This window comes from Leptodactylus fuscus, chromosome 1, assembly GCF_031893055.1.
Source record: "Leptodactylus fuscus isolate aLepFus1 chromosome 1, aLepFus1.hap2, whole genome shotgun sequence".
In the NCBI taxonomy this organism is placed as follows: Eukaryota; Metazoa; Chordata; class Amphibia; order Anura; family Leptodactylidae; genus Leptodactylus; species Leptodactylus fuscus.
The window spans coordinates 34,979,428-35,004,237 of record NC_134265.1 but is presented as its reverse complement, the minus strand read 5'-3'; the positions used below and the strand labels follow the sequence as shown (position 1 = coordinate 35,004,237).

General features: G+C 46.9%; 1 protein-coding gene across 1 annotated transcript; it reads left to right on the top strand.

Moving 5' to 3' along the window:
• Positions 1–4: 4 nt before the first annotated feature.
• CCNO (cyclin O) lies at positions 5–22,967 on the top strand. The gene is made up of 4 exons (XM_075262169.1): positions 5–79; positions 17,223–17,735; positions 20,303–20,488; positions 22,479–22,967. Exons 1-4 carry the CDS (start codon positions 5–7, stop codon positions 22,965–22,967), a joined length of 1,263 nt encoding a protein of 420 aa, XP_075118270.1.
• The last annotated feature ends 1,843 nt before the right edge of the window (positions 22,968–24,810 follow it).

Sequence of the window (24,810 nt, the reverse complement as noted above, 5' to 3'; positions counted from 1 at the left end):
AAAAATGGCGCCAGAGCGCTACTGTGCACACGCAGGATTTAAACACAACCTGCCAGAAGAAAAGAAGATTGAAGGCGTGGTAGAAAGAGCCCAGGAGGACGTCGCTGGAAGAAGACTCCAGAGGAAGGCGGGACCGAAGATGGCGTCCACCAGTGCACAAACCGCCCACCGTGCACGGTAAGTATGATTTGAATATTAATTTTTAAGGAATTAGTTTAAAATGGGGAGGGGCTTTTAAAATACCATTAGCAGTGCCTGAATAGCCTTTTTAAAGGCTATTCAGAAATATGTGGGGCTCATAGGGCATAATTTTGATGATAGAGCCCCTTTAACAATATCCCCCTTTAAAATATCCAGCCTTTAAATAAAAGCTCCCTCCTTTTACTAGATGCCTTATATATAATAATTTCCCCCTTATTATAGGCCTCTTATAAATAGTTCCTCCCTTATAAATAATAGCCCACCTAATAAATACACTAACCCCTTATAATATCCCTCCTTATATATAATAATTTATGGTACACTTACAATAGTAGATAGATAGATAGATAGATAGATAGATAGATAGATAGATAGGAGATAGATGGATAGATAGGAGATAGATGGATGGATGGATGGATAGATAGATAGATAGATAGATAGATAGATAGATAGATAGATAGATAGATAGACAGTTCCTCCCTATTCCTATATGGTTTTTCTCAGCCCCAAATTTTAATGTTGAGGCGATTGATCTTCCCAATGAGGTGACAGGTAGCCTCATGGCTGAACACCCGTCTGCCAGCAAATTGCTCCTTTTTCAATTGGCCTTGCAAGTTATCAACTCACAGCATTTTGGTTTGTCGTCTGCCTTCAGCTCCTGAAAAAGATGTAATCCGTACGGCTTACAATGCAGATATTTGCAAATCTGTAGTTCCATTCTAGCCACCCTGGTCGACTTTATAGGACTACGCTATATGAGGCTCGAATCCCGTTCACTGTTTCTTTCTAAATCTTCCAAGACATAAACACCAAATGGTTCTTAATTTCCTTATGCTAGGTTCACACTAGCGTTTAGAGACTCAATCCCCCATTCCGCTTAATATAGTATACAATCGGAAAGCCAGCAGACTCCATTTTAGTCTTTAGAACAGGGGTCTCAAACTTGCGGCCTGCGGGCCAACTGCGGCCATCGGGACAATAGTTTGCGGCCCCGGTTGACGCCGGGTGTTTAACTATGGCGGCAACCCGGGAGTCGGGCGGCTGCTGTAGCTGCCAGGTGTCTACTGTTTTACACAGTAGACACCCAGCGCTAATGCCTCCGGTCGATGACATGCTCCAGGGCTGACGTCACGTTTCCACGACTGCCGGGAGCCTTGTAAAGGCTCTCCAGCCGGTCTGCAGTGATTTTTTGCAATGCATTAGCTTGTAATGCATTGCATTAGTGATCAGACCCCCTGGGGTTCAAGACCCGTCTAATAAATGCAAAAAAATTTAAAGTAAAAAATAAAAAAAAAATTAAAGTATTAAAAATTCAAATCACCCCCCTTTCCGTAGAACACATATAAAAGTAGTTAAAGGGGTATTCCCATGACACTTGTTCATCAACCTGCAGGCTGTTGTGCTCTATTCACTTCCTGCTTTTCTCGGCACATAGGTGGGCGGAGTTTCACTTGCACAGGATTGGTTGTCAATGAATTACCACAGTGTGAAGCTGATGTAGCAGAGCTGGATTTGAGTCCGTTTGCATTACATACAGAGGTAATGGACTCCCTATCTCAGCCCTTATCAGCCACATTCAATTAAACCGACTGATAAGAGCTCAGGAATCCCGAAGCTCTCACCTCCCCTATCTGAGAAGCTCCGCTACTTATTAGACACAAACAGCTCAGAGCTGCTGCCAGCCCCTCCTTCCCCCCCTGAGAGCAGGCAGCTACATCACTTGACAAATGAGCAGATAAGCCCAGTGGCCATAGAAACGGAGTGTAAACAATGAAGTGAATAAATTAAGATAGCGGCCAAACAAAGCAGTTTTGATAAAGCAATGCATTTAGGAAAAGTCTTAAATCCACATAAACTAGCAGTATAGATAGGATCTTTGTTATGGGACAATCCCTTTAATTCATCTTAACCTTCATCCATTTCAATTTACTATCCCAGGAAGAAAAATGCAAAGCCAATCATGGGATCTTCCGCTGCAGTCAAAAGAGAAGCCAGCAGTGTTGAGGGTCCAGAGGATTGCATCTTAAATCCACATAAACTAGCAGTATTGATAGGATCCTTGTGATGGGACAACCCCTTTAAATACTGTGAAACACATACATGTTAGGTATCCCTGTGTCTGAAAAAGCCCGCTCTACAAATCTATAAAAATATTTTTCCTGTACGGTAAACGCCATAGTGGGGAAAAAAAGTCAAAAGTGCCAAACCGTCATTTTTTTGCTTCTGATAAAAATTTGAATAAAAAATTATTTAAAGCAATACCAATTTCTCAAAATAGTAGAACTAAAAAGTACACCCGGCCCCGCAAAAAAAGACGCCCTATGCATCCCCGTACACGGGGGAAAAAAAGTATAAAGTAACGGGTGTCAGAATATGGCGACTTTTAGAAAAAAAAAAAATTTGGGAAAACCTGATGTGGGCCAGCCTCACCCAGACCTCCAGCGGCCCCTGGGTAAATTGAGTTTGAAACCCCTGCTCTAGAATCTTTGGGTAACTGCTTTTTAAGCAGACTCTATTCTTACAAACTGCAATACACAAATTGCTTTCCCTTACTTTAAAGGGATTCTACCATTAAACTACCTTTTTTTTCTAATGAACATGTCGGAATAGCCTTAAGAAAGGCTATTCATCTCCTACCTTTAGACGTGGTCTCTGCCGCGCCGTTCCGTAGAAATACCGGTTTTAACCGGTATGCAAATGAGCTCTCCGCAGCAATGAGGGCGGGCCCCAGCGCTGAAACACCGATGAGCGCGTCCCCATTGCTGCCCGAGAGCCCTTTCCTGCGCCGCCTCCTTGTTCTGCAGCAACTCCGCCTCTTCTGGCTTCTCTTGCTCTTGTAGTTCTATACAGGAGCATAGAGAGGCCACCCCAAAATGGCCGCCAGCCGGCTCCTGTATTGAACTGCAAGAGCGGCTACCCAAAAATGGCCGGCGGCGATTTTTGGGTAGCTGCTCTTGCAGTTCAATACAGGAGCCGGCCGGCAGCCATTTTGGGGTAGCCGCTTTTGCAGTTCAATACAGGAGGCGGCCATTTTGGGTAGCCGCTCTTGCAGTTCAATACAAGAGCCGGCCGGCGGCCATTTTGGAGTGGCCTCTCTATGCTCCTGTATAGAACTACAAGAGCAAGAGAAGCCAGAAGAGGCGGAGTAGCTGCAGAACAAGGAGGCGGCGCAGGAAAGGGCTCTCGGGCGGCAATGGGGATGCGCTCATCGGCCTTTCAGCGCTGGGGCCCGCCCTCATTGCTGCGGAGAGCTCATTTTCATACCAGTTTAAACCGGTATTTCTACGGAACGGCGCGGCGGAGACCATGTCTAAAGGTAGGAGACGAATAGCCTTTCTTAAGGCTATTCCGACGTGGTAATTAGAAAAAAAAGTAGTTTAATGGTAGAATCCCTTTAATGTCACTACTTATATCATACTACTTAAGAACACCCTGTATAAAAGAAGAAGAGGAGACCTGGCAGATCTGCTTCAAATCCAATCCCGTATTTGGCGCTCCGCCATACGCCGCCATCTACCCAGCACTGATTTCTTATTATTTGAGGTCTGTCAGCGGCCTATGTAATGAAACAAAGCCATAGGCTTCCATTATTTGCTCTCTGCAAACCGCTGTAAAAATCTTGATCCATTTTGGGCCCTTAGTATTAGGTAACTGAAGGAAATAAATAGTGTTTGCTGAAAAGTACCCAACACCTAACATGAATGGAAGAAATTAACTGTAGCATACCTGAGCGACTACTCATCATGTGCAGCCTCTCACATAACCATCTCTTGTCACACGGCTTTGTGTCAGGGCATCACTAGACAAAAGACCTGGAGAAAAGCGCAATATGTAAAAGGTGGATTCCTGGCAATGGTGAGCGCTCTCTTTTTTTAATTCTACTTTTATTGCTGTTTTGCAAATAGAAGGTCAAGACGGAAATATCAAGACACTTAAAGGAAAAAAAGTCACATTGCACAATGCAAGTAAATGGCTATAAATTATAAAACACAGATGTTAGGAACGTGTCTGGTCACCGCCCAAATGTGAGAAGTGCCCACGGACATGGGGAGTGATGCTAAGGACAGTTTTAGAGACTGGCAAAAGTAGACACTTGACTGTTTTCCTAGGGGGTCTCCAAGGAATGAAGGAGATACCTCAATGCAAAGCTTCACTTCCTAATGTCACCAGGGACTTCACCTTTAAGGAGGATCTTTCCTTACCCCCTCCAGTTCATTTCAGTATACCCCTCCTTCACCAACACTTAGGACTAGTTCACACGAGGCACGGGACCGTGTATTTTGGTCCTGATTTTAGGACTGTCGCGGCTTTCCGCTCCAAAGTAGGCCCAAATGAATGGACGTAGTCCAGAGGGTGCTGTCGCGAGGCGGACGCTGCAGATGAATTGGCCGCGAAATCCGCCTGAAGAAAGGGCAGCTCGCTTCTTTTTACCGTGAGCAGGAACAAACCACTCATGGAAAAAAAGGATGCTAGCGGTCTACATAGTCCTCAATTGTGAGGGGGCGGATTCTGCGTCAAAATCCACCCCCTCTTGCCCCGTGTGAATGAGCCCTATAACTTACCTCACAGCTTTCAGAGGACTCAAAGATGTATAAGTGTCCCATTACGAAGTACAATTTATCCTGCAAACATTAAGCCCTCATATGGCTCTGTAACAGGAAAATTTTAAATGTTATAGGGTTTGTAAGGTGCGGAGTCAAAAACAAAAATTGAACTAGGGGTTAATCACCCTTCATGTGATGAGGGTGACCTGTGGGCCCCCCTGGCTTATAGGACTGGCCGCAGCAATGATTGCTTCAACCTCTATAGTTATGCCAGCGCTTATGGGTCACCTAAGGCTCCTGAGCCTTGGTACAGCCGCACCCTCTGCACCCCATCAAGTTACGCCCAGGGGTGAACCTGCTTTTTTCGCTGCCCGAGGCGGACGACAGAAAGCCCCCCCTCTCCACCACCACCCGGAGGAGAGGGCGGAGCGGCGTTAGCAGGCAGAGAACAGGCACGGAGAGGACCTGTTCTCTGCCTGAGCGTGAGGGGAGGCCTCCCCAATCCACCGCTCGGTGACGCTAAGCCAGTCCAGGACAGCCTGGACTGGCTTAGGTAAGCAAAAATGCCGCCCTCCCGGGGGCCCTGGCATAACGCCGCCTGAAGCGGTCGCTTCAGGTCGCCTCATGGGAAGTGCGGCGCTGGTTACGCCCCACTTGGTAACAAGCAGTTCCTTTGGTGGTGATGACTTTGGTGGAGTTGTCACCTGCATTCACCCTGTTTATCACAGACCCACAATGGCCTACCTATACTACTGTACCATCACTGCATAAGACATGTTATCAACCTTACCATATGTTCGCTAGAAAGCTTCCGTTCCTAAGGGAAGCCGTAGCAATGTGCCAAATTTATTGTGCCCGTCAGACCCCAATAACTTAGAAAGGGGTCCATAAGATTTCCACTGTTTTGATGGTAAGTGGAAGGAAGCGACAGAACCCCTGGAAGAAGCAAATTGAGAAATGTATCAGTTGTGGCATTGACATCCGCTTGCTCAGATTACCAAACAGATCCAGTAACATGAAGTGTCACGCTGCTGTAACACAATACAATAATGAATATCACGGCAATTACACGCTACATCTGTCTGCAGAAAGGAATAACAAAGAGTCCAGATTCAGTTATACTTGACAATGCTATATGAGAATTCCTAAAATATTCTGAATATGTGCTGAAAGTCTCCATATGCTTTTAACCCTTTGATCTGCAGCTTTTGTATCTGTAGTGGCCAGACCCGTTTCAGTATTTTGCTTTGAGAGATACATAATAGAGATCATGTTATCGATTCTGTTTAGGATAGGTCATCAATTGAAGATCTGTGGGGGTCTATCTCCTGGGACCCCCGTGGATCAGCTATTCATTGGTCACATGGCTTGATTGCAGCTCAGTCCCATTAAAGTGAATAGGCCTAGCTGTGATACCAAGTACAGCCACTGTACAAATGTATGGTGCTGTGCTCGGTGAGTACCGAAGAGGCTTTTGGGGCACACACCTGAAAGCTGCATCCTCTCCAAATAGCTGACCGGCCGGTGGTCAGGCCTCTGCTGATCTTTAATTGATTTTTGATTGATCTTTTTGTGATCTTTAATTAATAAGTCTTGGAAAACTCCTTTTATTCCTTGGCATTGCAAGGTTCACATCTACGGTAGTGAAATCCTGCTTTATGTAGAACTAGCCTCTGCTCGTGACTTCGTCTGCGGGTTGTTGGAGTGGATATATTCAGCATATTGCTGCTGTCGATGGTTTGCCTGCTCCGGCATTTCGGCAGCTCTCAAGCTGTCCTGCTGCTGAACTTGTTCCTCGCACTGTACCTGTTATTGTTCCGGCATCTCAGCAGCTCGCTGGGACGCCATATAATGAGCATGTTGTTGGTATTGATGATCCACCTGCTCCGGCGTTTGGACAGCTGTCAAGCTGGCCTGTCGCTGAATGCGTTCCTCGCGCTGTGCCCGGTATTGTTACAACATTTCAGCAGCTCGCTGGGACGCCATATAATGAGCATGTTGTTGGTGTTGATGATCCGCCTGCTCTGGCGTTTTGGCAACTCTCAAGCTGGCCTGCCGCTGAACTTGTTCCTGGATCGGTGCCTGTGATTGTTGTCAGCAGCTCACTCGGACGCCATATAATGAGTGTGTTCTTGGCATTGATGATCCACATGCTCAGGCGTTTCGGCAACTCTCAAGCTGGCCTGCCCCTGAACTCGTTCCTCATGCTGTGCCCGTGATTGTTGCGGCATCTCAGCATCTCGCTGCAATGCCATATAATGAGCGTGTTGTTGGCAATGACGATCTGCCTGCTCTGGGGTTTCGGCAGCTCTCAAGTTGGCCTGGCACTGAAGTTGTTCCTCGCACCGTGCCTGTGATTGTTCCGGCATCTCAGCAGCTCGCTGGGATGCCATATAATGAGCGTGTTGTTGGCATCGATGATCCCCGTCTGCTCCGCTTGAGGAGAACTCTGTGACTTCTGGCTCCTTCATAGCTCTCATTGTTTGCGACAAATCAGATTCTCTTTTTCCCGGCATATTTAAAATTGTCAAACTGACAGTTTGGATTGAAGGTGTTTGCTCATGTCAGTTTGTCTGCAGTGCCTGGACCAGATCAGATAATACGCAAATGCATGAACACTGTGGATTAGCGTGTGTTTACACCTAGAGATAATAGCCCTGGCTTTCTCAGAAGGTGAGATAAGAGCAGTGTACTATAGTATGTGAACAAAAATTCATAACAGTCATGAAGCCATATCATTTACCGGGATAAAAAGTTGCCTATATTTTAATTGAGGTTACATCTATCTATGTGCCGAGTTTCATCCAAATCCGTTCAGCCATTTTTGCGTGATTGAGTAACAAACATCCAAACACACAAACGTACAAACTTTCACATTTATAATATTAGTAGGATTTTATAATATTAGTAGGGTTATGGCATAAGGTATATACAGTATTGGTCTTTATATTTATGTCACTTGTATCTGTTACCCCTTATTGACCTCTAGGGGGAGACAAAGTGTTCTCAGTGGATCAGTAGAGTTCACAAACTGATCAAATGCAAACACTGAGAGGTATTGGAGAAAGTCCCTACTTTGCAGTGCAGGAATTTAAAGGGAACCTGTCTCCTATCTGCAGACATGTTATAAAGCAGGAGGAGCTGAGCAGACTAATATGGAGTTCAGTTCCTGTTCAACTCCGTGCATTCTGAGTTTAAGAGTCAAGTGGGCCGTCCTATCAGTGATTGACAACCCTGTATGAGTGCCAGTCACCACATAGAACCACCCACTGGGCTCCTAAAAATGGAACGAGTAAGGATTAAATAATTTGCCATTTATACTGACTCTTTTTCCACAAAACTATACATCAGTCTGTTCCGCGCCTCCTGCTCTATACCTATACATTAGATTTCCAATGTGACAGGTTTGCTTTAAACCAATAGAGTGTGAAGTAGGGACTTTCTGCAAATCCTTTGAGTTTTCAAAAATACACACATTTTTGAAAACTCAGCTTTTTTTTCTGGATTGTGTGGATGAGATTCTCCAAAATCTCATTCCTTTTGCCGATACTGTAAAATGCAGCATTTTTTTTTTCCCACCATGTGCCTCATCCTTAAACATCATGGTTGTTCTTAGGAAAACCTGTTTGGAGCCATGGGCCGGGGCCCAAGACTTTAAGGGGGCCCAACAGAAACTGAACATTTGCCTCACTATAATCCAACCTTGTTGGGCGAACCTCATGATATTTGTTAGGAGCGAACACATCCAAATCAGAACTGCTATTATTATACTCTAAAGTCACTTCAGATCCCAAGGTATAAGAGAAGAGGCGATCAAACATAACAAATAGTGTTACTCACCTCCCCTTGGTTCTGGCACGTTCTGCTTGGATCTTTTCTGGCCTCCAGAATGACTTCCAGGAACGCTGAGACCTGTCTTTGGACCTCAGCAGTCCCTTGGGACAAGCAACCTATGTGATTGCTGAGGCCCAATCATAGGCCTCAGCGGTCTCGTAAGTCATTCAAGAGACCTGAAGAGGACGCATCAAAGCCCAGGGGAGGTGAGTAACACTATTTTTTATGATTCCTCACCTCCCCTGGTACTCTGCTTATTATACCCTGGGGCCTAAAGAGTCCCTAGAATACAATAATATTCTGTGGCTGACGAACCCAAAAACTTTGTGCTCGGTTGAACCCGCAATTTTTGGAAAATTCATATTGAGAATCGGTTTGGTCAACCCTATGTATGTGCCATTATGGAACATTATACTGTGGGACTTTATACTGTATGGAAGAGCCACGGTGGAATATTATGCTATGTTAGGGCCAGGGTCGGCGGCAGCACCTGGTAATCCCGGACAGATGCTGGGGCCTATTGAGCTCAAGGGGCCCACTGCTCAGCTGAGAACGGAACACATCAATTTTATTACCAAACCCCTGCTAAACTTGCTGTCATCAGTCTTCAACCACCTGTTGAAGTTTTCCCTTCTCTGACCCCTCTGCTGTCTTCTGCAAGTGATGTATAGTACTTCTGTAAAAGCTGTATGTGAGTGATTGATAGAGAAGCAGTGAAAGTTTTAATTCTGTTGAAATGATAAAACTCAACAGACCACATTGTAAATCAATGGGATCTGTTGGGTAAAGGTGGTGTCTGCCGTGAGACGAAACCAACACTATGCCATGGTTTATTTATGCAGAAGTCATGATGCAGATGCGAGCGTAGCTTTAGGCCTTTCCCGACATATGCCGTACTATTATAGTGGAAGTTGGGTGTTTAAATATGGCAGCCGCCCAGCAAGTGAGCTATCTGCTAGCAGAAAAAGGAACCCATTGAAGTCAATGGGAGGCTTTTTTTCAGCGCTGAAATTCCACACAAAATTCCTCACCATTTTCCTCCGTGTGAATGTAAGCTGTTTTTGAAGTGGTTGCTTGTTAAAGGAGCTTTATGGCCCCAAATCAATATTGTTATGCTAATGACTTATCCATAAAACAGGTTATCAGTGTGTGATCTGTGAGGTCCAACACTTGTTCCCCACACAGATTAGCTGTTGCAGCTAATAAAGGATGGGGAGGGCATGCAGCATCTCTCCTATACAAGTAATAGGAGTGGCACAGTAGCCCTGTCCAAGGTATAGCGGTGCTCCCAGAGGAACTGCAGCATTGCTCCTATTACTTGTATGGGAGCAGTGCTGCATGAATTTCTCATCCACTAGCACACGAGCTGATCTGTGCAGGGTCCAGGTGTCAGACCCTGTGGATAGTTCATCGATATGAAAAATTCATTTGGGGCTGGAGAACACTTTTAGATAAAAATGATATGCACAGAAACTCTTCTAAAGAAAATGTGTGATATAAAGATGTAGCAGACTAAGGGGGGGGGGGTTCACACTTGCGCCCGGTGTCCGGCTTGTGCATTCCATCGGGTTTCCATCTTCAGCCCCGGCGAAACTGGACAGGGGATGCAGTTTCAAAACCCATTCACTCAAATGGATTTGTAAAGGTGACCACCCGTGTCCGCCTGCGGCCTGGAAACCGTTTTTTTTAGCCGGACACAAAGTCCTGCATGTCCGACGTTGTGCATCGGCATCCCACTCCTGATTAGACCCGAATGAATGGGCCTAATCAGGACGGAATCTCGCGCTGCGGATGCCGCGGCTGTCTCAGCCGTGGAATCCGTGGGAAGATAGGGCATGTCGCTTCTTTTAGAAAAAAATTACTAGCGGGGAAAAAAGCAAGTGGCTCCCATTCAAATGAATAGGAGCCTTTTTTGCAGGCGGATTTTGAGGCGGATTCCGTGTCAAAATCCGCCTGCAAAAAACTCTGTGTGAACTAGCCCTAACCGACTGCCCGCCCCATCCTAATTGGAACCTGACCCTAGATATACTCACCCAATAAAATCCCTACTGATCAATGGTCCATTGCTGATGATTTGTCCTGGGTTTTGAGTGACCTCTTTTTGTTTTATTTGTTCTTGCTTTGTTGGTGTTATATATCTTGGATTACATATAACCTGCCATGTGAACTGTTATCAACACATGGAAAGATAGTTACGTTTTATAGTATGTTCACATGGAAGTAACAAAGAGGAATTTGAAGCAGACAATCTGGGCCAAAATGCTGTGTATTCGCTACACGGGGCCACAGCTGATGTTTTTGTTGGACCCATGTTGATGTTTTTGTTGAAGACTTTGCTGTGTTTTTATGCCAGGGTGGATTGAACAGGAGGGAGAAACATAAGAACTTCTTATATAGTTCTCATTAGTTTAGTAGCCATTGTTGGCTTTGGTTAAAAAAACCGCAACAAAATCTGCAGCACATTCTGCGCCCTTAGTAAAATTTCATCTAATATATCATCACTTTTAGATTGTGGAGTCTGACTGCGGCCATATATCAGTGTATTTACATGTAGATTCTAGGAGTTAAAGGGGTTGTCTATAACACCTTAGGCTCAGTTCCCACGGAGTAACGCACCGCGCATTTAGACATGTATACACGTGTCACAGTGTGAGCGCTCAAAACAGATCCCATTCACTTCAATGTGTGCTGGCTCACGCGCGCTACACATTGAAATCAATGGGTTAAAAATCCTCCCATTGATTTCAATGTGTATCGCCCGTAAGCCAGCACACATTGAAGTCAATGGGATCTGTTTTGAGCGCTCACTCTGACACGTGTATACGTGTCTAAATGAGCGGAACGTTACTCCGTGGGAAGAGAGCCTCAAACTAAAAAAAATAATGGCCGCGGGTGGGGGCTGTGCACCTGTGTGTCCACCACATGACTACGGACAATATATCATATGACCATGGAATGATTTTTTTATTGATTGGAATTACAAATTACAGCAAGCCAAGATCTAGAAAACCACGAGGAATCGATCCGGAAAATATAATTGGAAAATTGTTCAACTTTTCATGACATAAACAATAACATCTATTTGCTGAAACTGGACAAACCCTTGAATAAACAGGGGATAGAAAACTTCCCATTTTGTTCCCCAAACCAGTTCTGCAACATATGATGTTTTTTTTTCTTTTGTAGTCACCTGTTCACTTGTTTTGCTTTGTTGGGAGATGAGGACTAAGAAACTGTTCACATTACATTTCAAAATGCTCTTTTGGCCTCCATCAGATAAACAGAGGCCTGTGGATACATTTGGCACATATAGGGCCATAGAGTAAAAACACTATGGAGGATACTCATGAAAACGGAGTTCTGTGCACCGGTCATGTTGTCCCCTACGCCAGCATAGGATGTGTTAAATTCATGACGTCCTCTGTGAATTCATGCGCCCGGGTGAAAAGCTACCCCACCTCTCTGCCGGCATAGATTTATGCCATCTTTTATGCCATTAAAGTTGTGTAAGTGATAATGTATCTGGTGCAGCAGATGGCTCCAACCACTTTCTCAAAAGTGATGAGGTTGGCATAAAAATGCCAGTTGCAAACTTTTTTCTACTTTTGGGTAGTGTAGCTCTTAGTGAAAGATCATTGAATGTTAGGGTGCCTTCACACGGCGTAGCGCGCCGCTCCTTTAGACACGTATACACGTGTCCGAGCGCGGCGCTTCAAAACAGAGCCCATTGGTTTCAATGGGTGCCGATATACGCATGCTACCCATTGAAATCAATCAGAGGCTTTTTACCTATTGATTTCAATGTGTAGCACGCGTATATCGGCACCCATTGAAATCAATGGGCTCTGTTTTGAAGCGCCGCGCTCGAACACGTGTATACGTGTCTATAGGAGCGGCGCGCTACGCCGTGTGAAGGCAGCCTTAGACATGATTCTTTGACACATGTTAAGACATACTGCTCAGTTGACAGACTTTAAGAAGGTGTACATCATTGGTCAGAGAGAAGCAGAATTACCATTTCGACAAATTGCCTATCATCTAGGCCGTTCTGACCTAGCTGCTAGGTGGTGTTGGAAGTAGAGGTTATGTGAGGGTAAGCACACGCAGTGAACGGCCCAAACAGACCACCAGTAGACAGTATTGATCTACTGACAAGCATGGTCAAGTCTCATAGTTTCATTGGCCACCATTCAGGCCATTTTCGGACACTTAGGGTCCATTCACACGGAGGAAAATGTCTGTGCGGTGACTATGGAGGCTAAAACTGTCCATCTTAAAGGGATCCTATCACTCACACACAATTTTTTCTAGGTACCACATCGGAATATCCTTAAGAAAGGCTATTCGTCTCCTACCTTTTGTCGTCGTCTCAGCGCCGCCGTTCTCCTACAATCCTGGTTCTTGTCAGTTTGCAAATTAGCTCTCTCGCAGCACTGGGGCGTCCCCAATGCTGCGAGAGAACTCTCTCCAGCGCCACCTCCTTCGTCAGCAGCGTCATCTTCATTCTCTTCTTCCGGCGGTGGCTTGAAACTTCTAGACCTCGGGCCTTGGGCAGAGCAGACTGCGCATGCCCACAGGCCATGAGAAAATGGCCGCTTGCACAGTATTGTCTCAGAACCGGGATTGTGGGGGAACGGCTGCGTGGAGAAGACGACGAAAGGTAGGAGACGAATAGCCTTTCTTAATGCTATTCCATCATGGTACTTAGAAAAAAATCGTGTGTGAGTGTTAGGATCCCTTTAAGCCAACAATGGAAATATTTTTGCTGAATACAAGGATTTTCATTGTCCGCCTCACCAGGGCTACTCTAACCATAGGACAAATAGTACATCTACACCGAGCTCTACGGTATCCCCTGACTCTTGCTCCCAGTGTTTTTGGAGAATAGGCACAATGTAATGACGTCACTTACATTGTATCTGTAGCTCCCTGAAGTCTCCAGAAGCAGAGATCAGAGGAACAGGGAAAGGTGGGTATAAGGACTTTGTAGCTTTTTATGTATGTTCTCCCCGTGTTGGCTTGGGTTTCCTTGGGTACTTCGGTTTCCTCCCACACTCCAAAGACATCCGGAGTGTAGATTATAAACCCTATATGGGACAGTATTGATAATATCTCTGTAACGCACTGCAGAATATAATGGCGCTATATGAGTAAGTAAAATAAATGTTATTTTTTTCCTTTGTTTGATACGTACTGAGGTGCCTGCAGAAGGGGGGGGGCTAAAACTGTGGTGGTGACCACATTATACCATGAGGGTATCTAAAGTGGATTATGAAACTGTGGAGGCAGCTGGAGATGACCATTGTAATATAATGTCTGAGAGGCCACTGATAGGGGGACAGTTTAAAGTCCCTATGTGGGGGCCACATAACCTGTGTGGGTCAGATATATCTTAGTGGTGGTGATGGGGGTGCCCACTTTTACCACGTTAATGGGTTAAAACAGCCCTGTGCCCTCTCCTGTTTATATTAAGATGATCGCTCCTCAGGTTGTGACGTAATTCTTCTAGTTCTGGGTTCACTCCTCTAGTTGTGGGGTCTTTCCTCTAGTTGTGGGGTCTCTCCTCTAGTTGTGGGGTCTCTCCTCTAGTTGTGGGGTCCCTCTTCTAGATGTGGGGTCTCTCCTCTAGTTGTGGGGTCTCTCCTCTAGTTGTGGGGTCTCTCCTCTAGATGTGGGGTCTCTCCTCTAGTTGTGGGGTCTCTCCTCTAGTTGTGGGGTCCCTCTTCTAGATGTGGGGTCTCTCCTCTAGTTGTGGGGTCTCTCCTCTAGTTATGAGGGTCTCTCCTCTAGTTATGAGGGTCTCTCCTCTAGTTGTGGGGGTCTCTTCTCTAGTTGTGGGGTCTCTCCTCTAGTTGTGGGGGGTCTCTCCTCTAGTTGTGGGGGGCCTCTCCTCCAGTTGTGGGGGTCTCTCCTCTAGTTGTGGGGTCTCTCCTCCAGTTGTGGGGTCTCTCCCCTAGATGTGGGGTCTCTCCTCTAGTTGTGGGGTCTCTCCCCTAGATGTGGGGTCTCTCCTCTAGTTGTGGGGTCTCTCCCCTAGATGTGGGGTCTCTCCTCTAGTTGTGGGGTCTCTCCCCTAGATGTGGGGTCTCTCCTCTAGTTGTGGGGTCTCTCCCCTAGATGTGGGGTCTCTCCTCTAGTTGTGGGGTCTCTCCCCTAGATGTGGGGTCTCTCCTCTAGTTGTGGGGTCCCTCCCCTAGATGTGGGGTCTCTCCTCTAGTTGTGGGGTCTCTCCTCTAGTTGTGGGGTCTCTCCTCTAGATGTGGGGTCTCTCCTCTAGTTGTGGGGTCTCTCCTCTAGTTGTGGGGTCTCTCCTCTAGATGTGGGGTCTCTCCTCTAGTTGTGGGGTCTCTCCTCTAGTTGTGGGGTCTCTCCTCTAGTTATGAGGGTCTCTCCTCTAGTTATGGGGGTCTCTCCTCTAGTTGTGGGGGTCTCTTCTCTAGTTGTGGGGTCTCTCCTCTAGTTGTGGGGGTCTCTCCTCTAGTTGTGGGGGGCCTCTCCTCTAGTTGTGGGGGTCTCTCCTCTAGTTGTGGGGTCTCTCCCCTAGATGTGGGGTCTCTCCTCTAGTTGTGGGGTCTCTCCCCTAGATGTGGGGTCTCTCCTCTAGTTGTGGGGTCTCTCCTCTAGTTGTGGGGTCTCTCCCCTAGATGTGGGGTCTCTCCTCTAGTTGTGGGGTCTCTCCCCTAGATGTGGGGTCTCTCCTCTAGTTGTGGGGTCTCTCCTCTAGTTGTGGGGGTCTCTCCTCTAGTTGTGGGGTCTCTCCTCTAGATGTGGGGTCTCTCCTCTAGATGTGGGGTCTCTCCTCTAGATGTGGGGTCTCTCCTCTAGTTATGTGGTCTCTCCTCTAGATGTGGGGGTCTCTCCTCTAGTTGTGGGGTCTCTCCTCTAGTTATGAGGGTCTCTCCTCTAGTAGTGGGGGTCTCTCCTCTAGATATGGGGTCTCTCCTCTAGTTGTGGGGTCTCTCCTCTAGTTGTGGGGGTCTCTCCTCTAGTTGTGGGGTCTCTCCTCTAGTTGTGGGGTCTCTCCTCTAGATGTGGGGTCGCTCCTCTAGATGTGGGGTCTCTCGTCTAGATGTGGGGTCTCTCCTCTAGTTATGTGGTCTCTCCTCTAGATGTGGGGGTCTCTCCTCTAGTTGTGGGGTCTCTCCTCTAGTTATGAGGGTCTCTCCTCTAGTTGTGGGGTCTCTCCTCTAGTTGTGGGGTCTCTCCTCTAGTTGTGGGGTCTCTCCCCTAGATGTGGGGTCTCTCCTCTAGTTGTGGGGTCTCTCCTCTAGTTGTGGGGTCTCTCCCCTAGATGTGGGGTCTCTCCTCTAGTTGTGGGGTCTCTCCTCTAGTTGTGGGGTCTCTCCTCTAGATATGGGGTCTCTCCTCTAGTTGTGGGGTCTCTCCTCTAGTTGTGGGGTCTCTCCTCTAGTTATGAGGGTCTCTCCTCTAGTAGTGGGGGTCTCTCCTCTAGTTATGAGGGTCTCTCCTCTAGATATGGGGTCTCTCCTCTAGATGTGGGGGTCTCTCCTCTAGTTGTGGGGTCTCTCCTCTAGTTATGAGGGTCTCTCCTATAGATGTGGGGTCGCTCCTCTAGATGTGGGGTCTCTCGTCTAGATGTGGGGTCTCTCCTCTAGTTATGTGGTCTCTCCTCTAGATGTGGGGGTCTCTCCTCTAGATGTGGGGTCTCTCCTCTAGTTATGAGGGTCTCTCCTCTAGTAGTGGGGGTCTCTCCTCTAGTTATGAGGGTCTCTCCTCTAGATATGGGGTCTCTCCTCTAGTTGTGGGGTCTCTCCTCTAGATGTGGGGGTCTCTCCTCTAGTTGTGGGGTCTCTCCTCTAGTTATGAGGGTCTCTCCTCTAGTAGTGGGGGTCTCTCCTCTAGTTATGAGGGTCTCTCCTCTAGATATGGGGTCTCTCCTCTAGTTGTGGGGTCTCTCCTCTAGTTGTGGGGTCTCTCCTCTAGATGTGGGGTCTCTCCTCTAGTTATGAGGGTCTCTCCTCTAGTAGTGGGGGTCTCTCCTCTAGTTATGAGGGTCTCTCCTCTAGTTATGAGGGTCTCTCCTCTAGTTGTGGGGTCTCTCCTCTAGTAGTGGGGGTCTCTCCTCTAGTTGTGGGGTCTCTCCTCTAGTTGTGGGGTCTCTCCTCTAGTTATGAGGGTCTCTCCTCTAGTAGTGGGGGTCTCTCCTCTAGTTATGAGGGTCTCTCCTCTAGATATGGGGTCTCTCCTCTAGTAGTGGGGGTCTCTCCTCTAGTTGTGGGGTCTCTCCTCTAGTTGTGGGGTCTCTCCTCTAGTTGTGGGGTCTCTCCTCTAGATGTGGGGTCTCTCCTCTAGTTGTGCTTTTCTTGCCTGGGACTGACTTATGTATACAAACACTCCTGCAGTATTTGCTGTGTTTCCTGCCTCTCTCCCGGACCCCACACATCCTCTGTATTCACCAGCTAATTGCCGTTGCTCATGTTGCCCTGACACATCACAGGGGACCCGCCCGAGCCCCAGGGGGTCCAGACAGACACTGCCCGCCACAAGCTAGCGCGCCTCTTTATAAGCGCCAGCTCGTCTCCTCGGTAACCCGGCGGCGCTCGCCTGGAGAAGCTGACAACTGCTTTCCCTCTTCAGCGGTTCTTTCGCCGGGAAAAGTTCTCACGATGACGTCACGTCCAGAGGTTCCCGATTCCGGCCAATCAGCGCGCGGCACAGCTGGATATAAAAGCTGCAGCATGTCGGGGCCGAGCACAAAGGTGGGCAGGACACGTGTGTAGTCAGTCCGCAGACATGGTGACCTGTAGCTCTAGGCAGACCGAGGAGCCCGTGTGTCCTAGCAAGAGGAAGAGGGAAGAAGTCACCCCACAAGGCCGGGGGGGAGATGATGGGGTGCTCTGCACCAGTGCTGGATCCTGCAGGGACATCAAGAAAGCCAAGTACCTGAGACATAGGAAGCAGTCCCTGCAGCTGAAGAGCTGTGACTCTGGGGTGTGTGACTTGTATGACACCCCCAGCCCTACACCCACCTCTGTGACCCGCAGACCCGTGACCCCCAGCAGTGACCTGTGCCCTAAGATCTCTGACAGGCTGAGCCTGAAGAACTTCAGAGACTATGGGGAAGAATGCTACCACTTCAAGAAAGGCCTGGAGAAGAAGTATCTGTCTGCACAGTGCATGGCCAACCAGCCCCAGGTAAGTCCCTGGAGGAGCTGCGGCGGGGTGGCAACCAATGTGGCTACTGATATAGCGCCTACAGAGGTTGTCACCCTGCAAATGGCATTATGACCATGGCCAAGTTGTCACACCTGTCACCCGCTGTCGGGACACTACAACTCCCAGCCCTGATGGCTGCAGGCGGCCAGGACATGCTGGGAGTGGTAGTTCTGCAGCAGCTGTAGAGAAACAGACACTGTCTTGTGCTTCATTTTTTTCCCCATTTTCAAGATCAGTGAATAAAACCAGCCAGTGGTGGGACTGTAACCGATTATCTTATCTTAAACCTAATATGTGTCACAGCTACATTCACATCTGTGTTGGAGTCTCCGACTCCAGTGTGTGTGTCCACAATGGCCAGACAAAAACGTGTTGCAAGCCTGACTTAGTTTCATGCCTCGACAGATCCCATTATAGTTAGGGTCCACTGGGGTCTGTTGTGGTGAAATAAAGGAGATATCTGTCCTACTTCACTATGGTCAATGGGATCCATTGTTGTCCGTCATTATACGGCTCTGTCTTAAATGTTTAGTCCGCTCTTCTTTTTCTATTACGGAAAAGAAGAATGGTCTATGTTCACATTGATGTTATTACAGCCCGTTTCTGTCATAAGTCATAGGATGACAACAGCGGACATTAACAGTAGTAGAGTAATGAGCACAGATGGAGCGTCATTCTCCTGCGTCTATTCCCATTGACTATACTGTAAACAACATGGCGGACGCTGTCTTCTGTCATGTTTGTATACTTTTGCTTGCAGGACTTTTCCTCTGCCAGAAAATGTATCATGATTTTAACATGGGGTGAATGCAGATGGATGCCACACAGAAGGGCAATATCTGTCATTTAATGTCCGTACTCTCATCCTGTGATGGATGAGAGCAATGGACATTGACTAATGGTAGTGTAGACTTCCCCCATGGATGTGTTGACATCTGTGTCACTTTATCTGTTCTCCTGGCCCATTCTAGCACCAGAAGAACAGATTAAACAGTAAGGACAGCCTGTCTGATGATGGAGAACAATGATCCTGAGGGACCCCATTGACTAGAATTGGGTCTGTCATATATCCATTGATTCCTCCCTGACATCGCTGGACAGAAAAGTACTACTTGCAGAACTTTTTTTTTCTTTGATTTCAGACGGACTTTGCATTGGACAGTGCAGATGTGAACATATCCTAAAACAACACTTATGAGAACCCAGTTTATAAGTTCCCATAAGGCCCAGTTCACTTCTGCGTTAAGGTTTCCGCTCTGAGGGTCCGCTTTATGACCCCCTGAACGGAACCTAATCTGCATAAAAAAAATAAAAAACGGCGGACCCAATAGACTATGATGGAGCCCGTGTGGCTTGCAGCGTTTTTCTCTCCGGATTTTTCATGCGGAGAGGGGAATGGAATCCCCAAATGCAGATGTGAACTGAGCCTGAGATTTGGTTACTTTTGTTTCCAGTCTTTGTAATGTCAACAGTCTGGACCGATACATTTTTACCTTCACTGATACACTGTAGCAAACTATGATAGCAGGAGAACTATTTGTGTCTCTAATCTAATATTTAGCTAATGCCGGATTCAGGATTCACATCACTGTTCAGGTTTCCGTTCAGGAAGACCACTTGACGACCCCCCAAACGGAAACCTATACGCATTAAAAACCGGTTAACGTCAGGAAAGACGCAGACCCCATAGACTATAATGGGGTCCGTGTGCTTTCCGCTCGGTGTTGACACGAAACATATGGAAAGAAAAGTGTTGCTTGCAGTACTTTTGGCTCTGCATGTTTTGTTCAGACACTGAGCGGAAAGCACACGGACCCCATTATAGTCATATGGGGTCTGCGTCTTTCCTGACGTTAACCGCTTTTTAATGCGTATAGGTATGCGTCTATGTGATCCGTGGGTTTCCCAGGTAACCGCTTTTTAACGTATATAGGTTTCCTTTTGGGGGGGTCCTCAAGCGGACTTCCTGAACAGAAACCCGAACAGTGATGTGAACCGGGCCTCACGGAAGATTGGATACAACTGTCACAACCCCGCAGCTGTGAGAAACATTAGGTCAGTGTAGATCTTCAGCCTCTGGATGTAATAGGGAGGTTTCAGTTCACTGACAGCAGATATAGAGAAATTGAAACACAAAGCAAGCCTATTGTCAGAACTGTCACTCTGGATAAAACTGTTGACATGGCAGATGGTTTGATCAGTGGGGATTCAGGTGTTGACACCCCCGTGATTGATAAAATAGGGGAACAAAAGCGTTCAAATTAGCTCTAGGACCCATCTTTTCTGATCGGAGAATCACTATGCTCTCTAGTGAGGACTGATCAGAAACTAAGAACCCCTTAGGTCAGGGTCCCACGGGCCGGGAACGCTGCGATTTGCCTATTTGAGATAGCAAACCATCATTGATAAGCATCTGTGAGTGGTTTAGTCTCAAATAGTCCTGACAGGTTCCATTTAAATACAAAGATCTGTACGCGCTATATACTATCATGTGTCTGGTATATGACTTTCATGAGTTGTGACCATTTGTTTTTTTTTTCCTGCAGCTGAAGCCAGAATCTCGGTGTAAATTGATCAGTTGGCTGATCCCGGTGCACAGACACTTCAGCCTGGGCTTTGAGTCCTTGTGTCTCACCGTCAGTATCCTGGACAGGTTCCTTTCCAACACGCCTGTAGCAATCGACTGCTTCCAGTTAGTGGGTGTCACATCTCTACTCATCGCATGTAAGCAGGTAGGTGACCCCTAAACAATAAGCATGTTTCATTTCCTTACAGGGGCTCCTCCTATAAGTGCTGCACCATTACATATGCCCTAAACATTTTTGTCTGTGTAGGGACTGTGGTCACAGGAGCATTGAATGCTCCTTCATACATACATCTTACCCTTCGTTCACATCTGCGTTCGGTATTCCGTTTGGGGAGTCTGCATGGGGACCCCCCGAACGGAATACCGAATGCAACTGCAAGCACTGTGCAGTGAAAGCACACGGATCCCATAGACTATAATGGGGTCCGTGTGCTTGCCACGCGCTGCCCATACGAATCATACAAACAGGAAAGTAGATTGTGAACTACTTTCCTGTCTGCATGTTCTCTGCGGAGATCTGGCGGCAAGCACACAGACCCCATTATAGTCTATGGGGTCCGTGTGCTTTCACTGCACAGCGCTTGCAGTTGCTTTCGGTATTCTGTTTGGGGGTGGGTCCTCATGCGGATTCCCCCAGACAGAATACCGAACGCAGATGTGAACGAGGCCTTATGTGACAGTAAGAATAGCTTAGCACTCAATGTGATATATCAGTGATCTATGATACTAGGAGTCCCGGCCTCTGCATGGCTTTACTGTCCCATACTATATATAGTACAGATAGTAGACCCCACCTCCCCATATAGCGGTCACCATCTAAGAGGAAGATGAGACTCCACGGACTGTTATACCCCAAACCCAGCGCTGATTGGCCGAAGGCTGGCCAATGCATTCCTATGCGAATGCAGAGACTTAGCAGTGCTGAGTCAGTTTTGCTCAACTACACATCTGATGCACACTCGGCACTGCTACATCAGATGTAGCAATCTGATGTAGCAGAGCCGAGGGTGCACTAGAACCCCTGTGCAAACTCAGTTCACGCTAATAGAATGCATTGGCCAGCGCTGATTGACCAATGCATTCTATTAGCCCGATGAAGTAGAGCTGAATGTGTGTGCTAAGCACACACATTCAGCACTGCTTCATCACGCCAATACAATGCATTAGCCAGTGCTGATTGGCCAGAGTACGGAATTCGGCCAATCAGTGCTGGCTCTGCTGGAGGAGGCGGAGTCTAAGGTCGGACCTGAATGGAGACTGGTGTGGAGCGATCTTAGACTCCGCCTCCTCCAGCAGAGCCAGCGCTGATTGGCCGAATTCCGTACTCTGGCCAATCAGCGCTGGCCAATGCATTCTATTAGCTTGATGAAGCAGAGTGTGCACAAGGGTTCAAGCGCACCCTCGGCTCTGATGTAGCAGAGCCGAGGGTGCACAAGGGTTCAAGTGCACCCTCGGCTCTCCTACATCAGAACCGAGGGTGCGCTTGAACCCTTGTGCACACTCTGCTTCATCAAGCTAATAGAATGCATTGGCCAGCACTGATTGGCCAGAGTACGGAATTCGGCCAATCAGCGCTGGCCAATGCATCCCTATGGGAAAAAGTTTATCTCACAAAAATCACAATTACACACCCGATAGAGCCCCAAAAAGTTATTTTTAATAACATTCCCCCCTAAATAAAGGTTATCCCTAGCTATCCCTGCCTGTACAGCTATCCCTGTCTCATAGTCACAAAGTTCACATTCTCATATGACCCGGATTTGAAATCCACTATTCGTCTAAAATGGAGGTCACCTGATTTCGGCAGCCAATGACTTTTTCCAATTTTTTTCAATGCCCCCGGTGTCGTAGTTCCTGTCCCACCTCCCCTGCGCTGTTATTGGTGCAAAAAAGGCGCCAGGGAAGGTGGGAGGGGAATCGAATTTTAGCGCACTTTACCACACGGTGTTCGATTCGATTCGAACATGGCGAACACCCTGATATCCGATCGAACATGTGTTCGATAGAACACTGTTCGCTCATCTCTAATTAAGATCATTCATAGTCCATGTTCTAAGTGACCTCATGTTATGACCCTCAAGTTCAGGTCCCATATTGTTCTACATACCTAAGGATCACTCTATTCTCCTCCCCAGGTGGAGACACGACCTCCCAGAGTGAAGCAGCTCCTCGCTCTCTGTTGCAACAACTTCACCCGTGAACAGCTCTGCAATCTTGAATGCATCATCTTGCTCAAGCTTCAGTTCCAGCTCGCAGCTCCTACCATCAACTTCTTCCTGCAGCACTTCTCTCTAAAGCAGCTGACAGAGGGAGAACCCTCAGAGCTGGACTTCTGTCAGGCCTCCAAAGCCCTAGCCTTGGCCAAGGGCATAGCAGAACTGAGCTTGGCCGACTATGCCTTCAGTGCATACCCACCTTCCATGATGGCCGCCTGCTGCTTGGCACTTGCAAAGAACATTTTATGCCAAGATGGCTCCACCAGTAGGCAGGACAGCGGATATGCCGATAGCGAACTGCAAGAGTGTACGACCAAGATCGACTTGCTGGTCTCCTTGAATAAAGACTCCTTGCAGCGGCTTCTGCCCAGTGACATGCCTGAGGTGGCCATGGATGTGGACAATTAACCCCTTCATGTATTTATTTACTTCCTCACATTTACGTTATGTGAATGCCATAATAATTAACATATACAATGCAAAATGGCTGACTAATTTATTTCTTAACCAGCCTGTTTTATTGAAGTATTCTATTTTCGGCTAGGGCTACATGGCGACTTTACCACCCTGCACCTTCTTCACCCATGTAAGTGGAAGGGGTTGCACTGTGACCCCAACGTTGCTGCAATTGCAACTACTAGTCACAGACTGAGCGCTGCAAGCTTTTTTTGTGACTAGAAGTCGCAGTTTCATCACCCATTCGCTTACACTGGTGAGATGATCCTTGGTTGCGCGACCGGAGTCACGACCGTGTAGCCCGAGCCATATTGAAGGATTATGAGGCTCTAACAGTATTGCGTTTTAGGCAAACACTTGAATATTTCTTGTATTTTATGGAACAATGTTGTGTAGAAATCGTGAAGACACTTGTGAAGTGTGAATCTTAATGTTGCTGTTTTTCCATTGCTACTAATGTAGCATTTCTTTTGCACTAGTATTTATATACTCACAATGTATTTGTATATAGTCCTATAGATGAACTGTTTATATTAAACAATATATGCGATGCAGTAAAATAAAATTGCAATGACCAGCACTAAATAAAACTAATTTATAAAAATATTCTTTGTATTGTGAGAATTGATGGAGCGCTCCCGACTTGTATTCAATTTAGTGAGAGTCACATACAAAACCCATTTGCAAGTATCGTGTTAGACTCTGTTCACATCTACATTTGGGTCATTTCCTTCCCCTCTCCAATGAAAAATGCAAAGAGAAAAGTGCTGCAATTACCTATATTTCTAGGTATACCTAGAAATATAATAGAGGCAGAAAATCTGTGGAAAAAAAATGCATTTCCAGCACGGTCTTTTCTACAGCATTTTATGGCTGTGTCTTGCTATGTGAGGCCTTAGCCTATAGGGGTTATACTAATGATAGTTCATGAAGTTCAGATTGGTTTCGGGTCTGACACCGGGCACCATCATTGATCAGCTGTTCTCAGAAGCTGATACAGAGAATGGATCAGGAAGCACACAGCGCCGTTCTCTGTATAGTGGCCGAACCAGGTCACTGCAGATCAGCTCCTATTCACTTGAATGGGAGTTAAGCTGCAGTGACTCAGTGCAGCCACTACACAGAGAACAGAGCTGTCTGTTTCCTGTTGTATTTTTTTTCAGCTGCTGAGAACAGTTGTGAGGTGTGCTGGATATTAGACCCCCACTAATCTGATTTTGATATTCTTAGGATACCGTGTTTCTCCAAAAATAAGACAGGGACTTATATTATTTTTTTTTGCTATGAAAGTTGGGTTAGGGCTTATTGTTAGGGGATGCCTTATATTTTTACCATGAACAACTCCAGACCCCTTACACTCAAAACAATTAGAGTTGGTAAGTGCCAATGGTGGATGGGCTGTCACACACAGATCTGCATCACTCCAGTCAGGCCCCTTGCCGTTATATCAGCATTCCAATCAGTGGCATAACTAGGACTGGAGAGGCCCTGTGGTGAACTTTTGACATGGCCCCCCCGACCGACGCCGAAGACCTCAACCGACCCCTCCCCCCCACATTCCTGCGCACACTATTATGCCCCATAGTGGCCCCTACACACACTATTATGTCCCACTGTGAACACCCATGAACTATTATTATATTCTGGGGTCTTTTCAGACCCCAGAGTATAATAATGAGAAACACTGTTATTTACTTCTCTCTGGCTCTGCTGCACTCCTTGGTGGTGTCAGCCATCTTCAATGATGTCCAGGATGTCATATGACCTGGGACGCAGGCCCTGGTCATGTGACATC